We start from the raw sequence: 10102 nt of genomic DNA on the forward strand, positions 1-10102 counted from the left end.
TAAAATGCTAACAATTGGTTCAACCTGGGGGAAAATTTGTAGGAATCTGTAAAAATCTTACAAGTTACTTGTACATTTGAAATCATTTCAAGTTTTAAAACAACGGATATTAAGAATTAATGTGTGGAAAGCATTTTACACTTTAAAACTTACTTTCATATCCATTTTCTCATTTGAGACTCACACTAACTCTGTGAAGGGGCATTTTTATTCGCTTTTTACAAATAAAGAAATTGGGTTTCAGAGATGCTCAAGGGCCTTCCCATGATAGAACATGTCAGATATAGAAGCTGGACCAGGTATCTCACCCCTAGTCCAGTCTTCTTTCTACAATTCCTTGCTAACTTTAAAGAGAATGTCTTATGTTTGCCTTGTGCAAGTGACTCATCTCCTCTGGATCTTAACTTTCTCATCTGTAATCTGTAATCTGTTGTCATTAGAAGGCCACTTTGGGGTCTTTCTCTTATGTAATAACATTGCAGCCCTTAGAATGAGCAACTGGCCCTGTTCCCCAGTGATGGAAGAAAAGCACATCATGTACCTTCTGATATGATGCACTGAGAAAAATACAGTGACACTTCTATCATATTTCTGTGAAGTTCTGTGATTCCGTTCTCATTTTGCAGAGACTGGTGTACTTGCAGGAAACAGCATGAGATTTGAGAAAGATGCTGGAGTTACTCTCATAGATCACACACCTCCTCTTATCTAGGGAGGGCCTTTACTCAAAGACCCCATTTCTGTATTGAAGGAAATAGTCACTGAGTGGATAGGAGGAGCCAAGGGACCTGAAGGAGGCTAGTAGGAAAGCCTAGGGAACCTGAGAGGAGAGGATGCTGAGACTCAGCTGAGGGCCAACGGAGGTGCTCTTAGGGCTGAGAAAAATCCTGTTTCCTGTCTCTCAGATGCCCTTGGGGCTGCTGACATCTCCAAGGAGAACCACCATGGTGGCATAGTGATGAAAGGAGGTTTCTGGACATTCAATTGCCTCTCCACTTTGAGAGAGGATCACATATCCACATCTCAGATATAGCATGGATTCTCCTGAGATTGATAGAGAAAATAGAAAATGTTACAAATCAGCCTTCAGAATGTTATAATGGACACTGTTTTTCCCTAAAAAAACCCATGTCTCATCATTATGAGGACAGCATGTTTTGAACTGACAGAAAGCAAGACCAAGATGAAACCTTATTTTATTCCTCCAACTACTTCTTATTCAAGAGTAAACATTTTTTTAACTTAAACTTCAGAGCTAAATTTATAGCTACTAGGATAAAATAAGAGAGGTGAACTAACTACACATTAAATTTAAAATGCAGGCAATACAGTCACTGCGAGACTAGTAAATCACAATTCTCCGGTGAAAAAGAATATGCAATCTGTGTATGGCACTTTGTAGTTTGCCAAATACTTTTATATTTTATCGTTTGGTCTTTGCTGCAGCTTTATGATTTGGGTCCTATTATTATACACATTTATTGAATAGGAGGTTGAAGCTCAGAAGAATTAAGTGACTTGCTTGAGTCACATAGTTAATAAGCAAGAGTATGAGGATCTGAACCCAATTTCAAAAATTCTTTCTTCCCTAATGTTTCCCTGAAATGTGCTTCACTTCTTTTACATATTAGGCATATATAGTCCTTGCAGAAAACATGGTCAGTTTCGATTATATCTTTGTCATACTGTGACACGGCCAGTTCTCATGACAAGTGGCATTGTTGGTGGTAGAAGGCAGCAATACGTGCATGTCTACTTGGATGCAGACACTCACACAATGATACGGATGTGTGCACACACACGCACACTCCTTGGAGTTCCTCACAGGACAGGATTACTTTTCACTTATCTCAATTGTACCTTCAGGATTTTAATTTATGGAGGTGACTGAGTGATTTGGAGAGAGCAATGCCATTGAAAGGAGATTTTTATTACTTATATTTTCTAAGAGGAGGGGGCATGCTGTGCCATGCAGGGCCACAGGGGGAAGCACCAGGTTTTAGTCAGGAGGCAGCAAGGAGTGAGGGGATGACACAGACCAGAGCCTTTTCTGGAGTTTCTGTAGGAAAGGCTAGGCAAGGGAGGGAAAACAGTTTAGGATTAGCTAGTTAAAATAATTCCAGCAGGCTTTGGGCTGTATAATTGTCTAGTACCTGGCCCTGGGTTGATTTAAGTTAGGGAAAATATTGGAGTGTGAGAGTTAGATAAAGGGGATGGTTTTAGAGCAAGGGCTCTGGATGGCAGGGCAGATGTAAACAACTTTGGCCATTAGTTTGGCCCTATAGTTAATGGATACCAAATATACAATACAGAATCTAAGGAAACAGAACAGGACTGTACATTCATAACATCATATCAGTTCTTTTGATATGGAGCTCATGCTTTTATCTGCAACATATCGTAAGTTTCTCCATGTTTCAGTTCTCTACTGCCATGAAATAAACTATCCCAAAACTACGTGGCTTAAAGCAACTGCCATTTTATTTGCTCATGATTCTATTGATTTGGAATTCATGTTTGGCTTAGCTGGATGGTTTTTTGGCTCTCTATGTAGTCAACTAAAGTCATTCACTCAGCTGCATTCAAGGGGCGGGGGGCTCTGCTGGGCTGGAAGGTCCAAGCGGAACTTCATCCTCATCTTTGTTTGCTGCCTTGCTACTCCTCCTCATGACCTCTCTTTCTCTGTGTGGCTAGCTTGAGCTTCCTCCCAGCATGGTGGTCTCAGGGTAGTTAGACTTTCATATGGTGGCTGACTCTCAGTAGGGAGCATTCCAAGTGTCAAAGGAAAAATCTTCAGGTCTTTAAGCCCTTGCATCATAAGTTATAAGTTACATCACATTTTATTTGTCAAATTAAGTCACAGGGCCAGCCCAGATTAAAGGGTCGGAGGAAATCATTTCTATCTCTTGAAGCTTAAGTGGCAAAGAATTTGTAGTTATCTTCAATTCACCACACCTATTCTGTCTCATGAGAAATTTAGTCTAGATCAAAGTAACCGGCCAATTTGAAAGAGAGGTCTACTCTACATTTAAAACAAAACAAGCAAACACAAATTATGACAGGGAACACTCTTAATATCTATAACAACAGATTTATCATGATGCCAGATACTTTCTAAAATGTAAGAAAATGCCAGAAATAAACCAATTTTATAATCTCTTGTATGTTCAAGGTGACTAATTATATTAAAATAACTAGGAATGAGAAAAATGAGAACAAAAATCTAGTGAAACATACGCAGGCAATAAATTCTATATTGCAGCAATATAAAAACATAAAGAATACAGATTACTTAATAATAAGACATTAATTCACAGAAATCATAATTCACTTATAGAAATCTGATTTTCCAGTTCTATATCTTTGGGACTGTGAGTGTATTTGGTACCATCCTTCTCCTGCATCATCTGAGAAACTGAACAGAAATGGGTCTCTTTAGTTCTGAGGCAGGAGTGTATCTGAGAAATTCAGGTGGAGTATTAGGCAATCATTAAGAAAAAGATATAGCTCTGTGTATTCTATTTCTGTGTCTCCTGACACAGAGGGGTTTGGTATATATTTCTTAGCAGAACTATGTCTATTAGGATTCTGTAACTATTATATCTATCTATCTATCTGTCTGTCTGTCTGTCTGTCTATCTATCTATATCTGAAAGTAGACAAATTGAATTTTGGATTTGCAACAATCCTGTTAAGTGAGATTTTGTAGAGAGAAGGAGAGGTATTGGGCATTTTTCCTTTATCTTTTAATACACTGGTATTATTTAATTTCTTTTAAACACAAGAATATATTAATTTAGTACTTAAATAAACACGTAAACATGTTTCAGGGCACTTTGGTAAGCTGGAGAGTATGAAGGCAGAAAGGAGAAAGCTGTACCTTCTCAATCCTCTCTGTAGGCTAGAGGTCTCCACAGCCCTCTGGATGTGGTTACTGTAAAACAATAGCCTCAGGTGCACCTGGTTAAGAAGAAGGAGGGGGAGCGGATCTATGGGCAGAGGCCTGGATCTTAGTGACATCCAACTGACCTTCCCACAAATATCCTCTTCAAAGCTGCTTTCTGCTCCTGGTTGCATAGTCAAGTGCCAGGTTGTTTTACCTAATCTGTACACACTCCTCTGGAGGCTGAAGAATCAAGGGATAGATGTTCTCATGTTTACTTCAAAGGAATTTTACAATCTGGCTGCTAGGTGTATACCAGGTCAGGGTTGGGAGCATGGAAGATGGTGGAAGCGATAAGGACCAGGGATCACTCCCTTGGCCTTGGGCCCACGCTCCTGCCAAATAGTGGGGTCCAAACCACTCTCAGGACATTTTGCACCAGAGTTGTCCCAATAAAGTACCTGAGCTTGATATAAGTCACATGGTGTACTTTGCCTCTGCCCCAAGCATCTTATACAGGTGTAAAGGAACATTCATGGGCCACTCAAGAGGAGAAAGGAAAGTAAGGAAGGTGACGTACAGCCCCAAGCAGGGTGAAGGAAGGGCTGGCAGGTGTTGACATTGGTGGGAGAGCCTCAGGGGCACTGGGAAGCTGGTTAACATGAACATTACAATTCTACAATAGTCTCCCCTTATCCATGGGGGATATGTTCCAAGACTCTCTTAGATGCCTGAAACCGTGGATTGTACTGACGCTTAACATATACTATGTTCTTTTCTATAGATATATACCTATGATAAGGTTTAATTTATAAATTAGGCACAATAAGCGATTAACAATAACTAATAATAAACCAGAACAATTATAATAATATACTGTAATAAAAGTCATGTGAATGTAGTCTCTCTCAAAATATCTTATTGTACTGTACTCGCCCTTCTTCTTCTTGTGATGATGTAAGATGATAAAATGCCTACCTGATGAGATGAAGTGAGGTGAATGTCGTAGGCATTGCAACATAGTGTTAGGCAAAACGGCAGAAGGACAATCATCTGCTTTCTGATGGCGGTTGACTGTGGGTAACTGAAACTGCAGAAGGCAAATCTGCCATAAGGGGGAGCTACTGTATATACTTTGTCTAGTGATACTACTCACCTCTTCCCAACTGCTTCCCCTGTGAGTTACTGATAAGCTGCCTGTCTCTCCTTCCTCCCTCCAAATTGGGAAGTGCCTCCCAAAGTCACTGCTCAGTTCTGTGCACAGCTCCGGCCAGGGCATTTCTTGTTTTCTAGGAACTCAAAACCCCTCAGAGGTGATGCTAGTGGTTGCTTTGTATGGTTTCCTCCCTCACTCCCTCTGCTGTGGGGTTGTAGGAAGAGGACTAAGCCACCGTTGGCCTAATCATCTCCGGGTCTCCATCAGATCTGTCTGATTCATGGAAGTCTGGTGCATGATAATTGTTCAGTGGAAGTGCATCTGCTTTCAGAGAAGCTGAGACTGTGGTACTGCACCACCGACATATTACTCTCCTGGGTTTAGGCAAGTATTTAACTCCAGGGTCTCAGGCTCTGTAGGGCCCTGCTCGAACAGGGCCTATGTGCTTTACAGTAGCCATGTGTCCTTGAGGCTCCTTGTCTGGGCTATGTGTCAGCACTCATGATGATAATGGCCCTGGGCTTGGCCAACCCAGCTGTTTCTTGTGGGAGAGTTAGCGCAAACACCACTGTGGTCTGAGGGAACACGGAGGCCCACTGCGGGGGCGCGGGGGATTGCTCCTTGGAATGCAGGTCACAGAGGGACAGTCCCCATTGGCAAGCATGCAGCCTTTGTTCCTCTGCCTACTTAAGCAGACTTCTCTCAGGGTTGGCAGCGGTGCGCATATCTAAGTCCAGTTTGCCACCCCTGGACTCTCTCCCCGTATGTAAGTCGTAATAAATCTATATGTATTGCCCTCCGTCTCTGGGTCGTTTCTTCAGTCTCTTGGCATGATACCCCGCTGTCTTAGCTTAGCTGGACTTGCGGCCAAACAGGCTCCTAGAGTACCCATCCTCATGTATGGTCTCTGTGTGAGGATCAGTGAGGCACCCCATGTCAATTGACAAATCCAGTGCCTGCCACAGGATGTGTGCTTCTGGGATTAGAACCCTGGGCATCTCTTCCTGTATTAGGGTCTAGACATGGAAAGTGGAGCTGGACATTCACTGCTGCTCCGGTCAGGTCCATCCTCCACCTTGAGCTGTGAATGGGCAGGATAGCCAGAAATGTACCTCTGACATTTCCTGTCCCTTCATTCCACCCACTGAACATTTATGGAACACCTGGTAAACACTTTCAGATGCTGAAGATGAAAGGATGAATGAGACAGGGGCCCTGAGTGGCCTCAAGGGGCTTCTCATCTAGCAGGGGAGCTCATATCACTGGAGAGTCCAACGGCTCATATTCTCTCCTACCTTCTATTTTCCCTGCCCACCCTCTGAGCAATGTGATTCCTCCTCCTCTCCTTACTTGGGTCTTAGCCCTGTTTCTCTCCTCTCTCTCAGCCTCTCACTCCCATGATTGCCCATTCAATTCTATTGTAAAAGGACTGAATAAGGTTTTTAAAAAGTCTTATATTGCCATTTTTGTTACGTCAGTCATCATTTCACAATGGAGACTGATTCATGATCAGAGAGAGAAGATACTGGACAACTTGAAGAGTATTTTTGGACACTTCGTGCAGCTACCACTTCTAATGTTTATTTCAACATCTGCACCCTGAGGTTTTTTTACCCGCCAAACATTTATGGAGCTTCTACTCTGGGCCATGCACTTTCCTAGGCATTAGGGATAGAGCAGCTAACAAAGTGAAGTCTCTGTCCACATAGACTTACATTCTAAAGTGGAAGCAGGCCGATGAACAAAGAGCTCTACATGATGGCTGCTAGTATGACACATGCTATGTAGTGAAATGAAGCAGGGTCAAGGGTTAGAGATTACTGGCAGAGAGCAGTGTCCTCTGATGGATGAGGTGGTCAGGAAAGTCCTCTCTGAAAACAGTGGGAGAAGAAGTCAGGTAGCTAACTGGGGAGAGAGCCTGGTGAGACAGAAAGGGTAGAAAGTGCAGAGTTCCTGAGGCCAGAGCTACATGATGTGTGCGAATCAGCAAGGAGGACAACGTTACTGGAACAGAGAAGGGAATGGGAAGAGGCCTAGGAGATGAGGCGGGGCCTTGTAGGCTATAATCACGATTTTGCTTTTTATTTTGAGTGAGAGAGGAAAACTGTTGGAGGGTTTTGAGCAGGGGAGCGAAGAGATCTAACTTTTGTTCTAAAGGATTCCCGTGCTTACTCTGTGAAGAATACATACATATATACTGCAGGAAGGGAGGTGTGAAAGCTACGACACAATTGGTTGCAGCAGTCTGGGTGAGAAAGGAAGGCCGGGATCAGGGTGGTAGTGGTAGAAGCGACAAGACGTGTCTGAATTGGGGATACATCTTAAAAGCAGAGTCAACAGATTATGTTGGCTCTAAGGTCCTGGACCCAACTCACTTGTCAACAACTATTTGAACAATCACTAAGTAGAAAAACAAAACCATTTAAAAACACAAGTGTTCATTGTTAAAGAATAACAACCCAGTGGCCAAGGGACACTAATTATTAGGACACGAAATAGAGAATCAAAGACAGGCAGGACGCCTGCAAATGGTCATCTGATGATTTTGAAGAACTGTTTATACTTTGCTATTCAGAAAAGTTCTTTAACAGGATAGAGGTATACAATATTACTTGCCAACTAAAGTGAAATTCCTGTTTAAGTATTGTTTTCTCATGGAAGACAGGACCTCTGAGGGTCTTTCATAACTCTGAAAGGATGTGTGACTCCCGCGGTGCGGCCAGCAGTGGTTAATAGTTCTCTGGGTGAATGAGATTTAAATAAGCAAGGAAATGTGTTAACTAAATTTCACGTAATTGAAATCCAGCGGCCGCAGACCCACCAAGGAACACCGAGTTCTGTGAGTCAGCTAGGTTGAACGGTGGGTAACCCTCTAAACTTGAGCAGGTTGGCCCGCTCTGAGAGATGGGTCTTGGCGCTCGCTCGGTCCTGGCTGATGCCGGACCCACACCGGGGCTCTGAAGAGGCGGGGAGGGGGGCTGTTGGCCTTGTTTGCCTTGTTTGCTTTTATCCACAGGCCTGGAGAACTGCGGACCCCCGAGACCCTGCCCACCGCTGCCCCGGCCACGCCCTCCTTGGCCACGTCTCCGAGGCTCTGCCTGCTCCACCCTGGCCACGCCCCCACGCCGCGCTGGTAGCTTCCCTGGCCACGCCCCCTCCTCCTCCCCCGGGCCGCGCCGGCGCGCAGGCCGACCTTGCGGCTTTGTGGGCGGAGCTTGCGCAGCCGCCGGGACCCCTGCGCACGCCGCCCTCCGCGCCTGGCCCCCGCGCGCCTTTGCCGACACGTACTTCCTGCGAGGCCTCCGTGCGCACCTTAGCCGAGCCCCAGCGAGCCGAGCCCAGCATTGCCCTTGCAAGCCATTCGCCATGGTGGACGAGCTGGTGCTGCTGCTGCACGCGCTGCTGATGCGGCACCGCGCCCTGAGCATCGAGAACAGCCAGCTCATGGAACAGTTGCGGCTGCTGGTGTGCGAGAGGGCCACCCTGCTGCGCCAGGTACGTCCGCCGAGTTGCCCGGTGCCCTTCCCCGAAACGTTTAACGGCGAGAGCTCCCGGCTCCCTGAGTTTATCGTGCAGACGGCGTCTTACATGCTCGTCAACGAGAACCGATTCTGCAACGACGCCATGAAGGTGGCATTCCTAATCAGCCTGCTCACCGGGGAAGCCGAGGAGTGGGTGGTGCCCTACATTGAGATGGATAGCCCCATCCTAGGTGATTACCGGGCCTTCCTCGATGAGATGAAACAGTGTTTTGGCTGGGATGACGATGAAGAAGACGACGACGACGACGAAGATGATGATTATTAGGCCCTGAGACCCTCTGGCCTAGGTGGGAGGGCCCTGCACGCCGCCTCCGCCCCCCCAACTCTCGCCCTGCCGGGAGCCGCCGCTCTCCCCCTCGCCTTCCTATCCCCTTCCCTATCCCTGTCCTCCCATTCCTTCCCTCATGCCCCCCCCCCCCCGCCCCCACTGCGTAGTGCTTGTCTTTGTTCCAGGCATCAGTGCTCCAGTTACCTGCTGCTGGGGCTGAGGCCTCGCTCTGAAGCGGGCCATCACCCACTCTGGCCAGCCCCAGGACCCTCCCCTGCTAATTTGGACTGTGTCCTGAGCCCCACCTATAGGTCAGGATCCTGTTACAAACTGGTCAGCCTACTCACAGCCCTGAGTCCAACTGCCAGGCCTACATCTTCCCAGAGACTTAAAGCTGCCACTTCATCATCATCCGCTACGTCCCGGCGACAGACCACCACCTTTGGAGATAAGGGTCAACCTAGAAGATCCCCGAGTTGGCTACACCTCCTCGGACATAGATTTGGACAGCTCACCAACCCTTTAAGGGGGCAGTCTTTCAGCCTGGTTAGTTCCCTACCTGCTCCCAGAGTCCTCTCTTGCCCCACCAAATGGCTGTGGGGTCCTAGAGTGCCTGGCAGCCAGATGGTTGACATTTCTGTTCTCCTATGCACCAATTTTGCACAGCTGTCATTTTTTTTTTCAAAATTGCAGCAGTTCCACAGATGTGTGCATTTGGACAAAAATACTAAAAACAAACAAACAGACAAAATCAGGCACTTGGTCCAGCTCCTCAGTACTACCTGGAAAAAGCACTTGTTCTTTTCAATAAATATCAAGCACTACTGAAAAAAGAAAGGAGTGTCTTTTAATGGTTAAGTGCTGTCATTGGCCTCTACAACTCTCACTTTGAGTCCCATTATTGCCACTGAGATCAGGGCACCTGAGTCAGTTATTCCCCACTGTCATCTCTAGGCTACAGAGGACAGCTACCACAGGACTTTGGTGGGATTCTGCTGCTCCCCTCACCAAAGCATTTCTTAAAGCCCTGGCGAAGGGAGTGTCCTCTGGGGCCTCCAGGGTGGCATGGGTAAGGGGTGACTGAGCAGGTGGCACACCATCCCAAACTGGGACACTTTTGAGAGTGAAAGGGATGCTATTATTAATTAGACTGAGACAACAGGCGTAAATCTGGACATATACGATATTCCTATCTTCCTGAGCCTTTAGGTTCCTTAACACTGCCAGAGAAGTTCTGTCTCTTAATTCTTATT

The 10102-nt window shown here is 45.9% G+C and overlaps 1 protein-coding gene across 1 annotated transcript; it reads left to right on the forward strand.

The window, feature by feature from the left end:
• The first annotated feature begins 8212 nt into the window (after positions 1 to 8212).
• Positions 8213 to 9686, forward strand: LDOC1 (LDOC1 regulator of NFKB signaling). Its single transcript, XM_044763954.2, has one exon. It carries the CDS (start codon positions 8406 to 8408, stop codon positions 8844 to 8846), a length of 441 nt encoding a protein of 146 aa, XP_044619889.1. The 5' UTR covers positions 8213 to 8405; the 3' UTR covers positions 8847 to 9686.
• Positions 9687 to 10102: the final 416 nt, after the last annotated feature.

The sequence above is a fragment of the Equus asinus genome, chromosome X, assembly GCF_041296235.1.
Source record: "Equus asinus isolate D_3611 breed Donkey chromosome X, EquAss-T2T_v2, whole genome shotgun sequence".
NCBI classification, from domain to species: domain Eukaryota; kingdom Metazoa; phylum Chordata; class Mammalia; order Perissodactyla; family Equidae; genus Equus; species Equus asinus.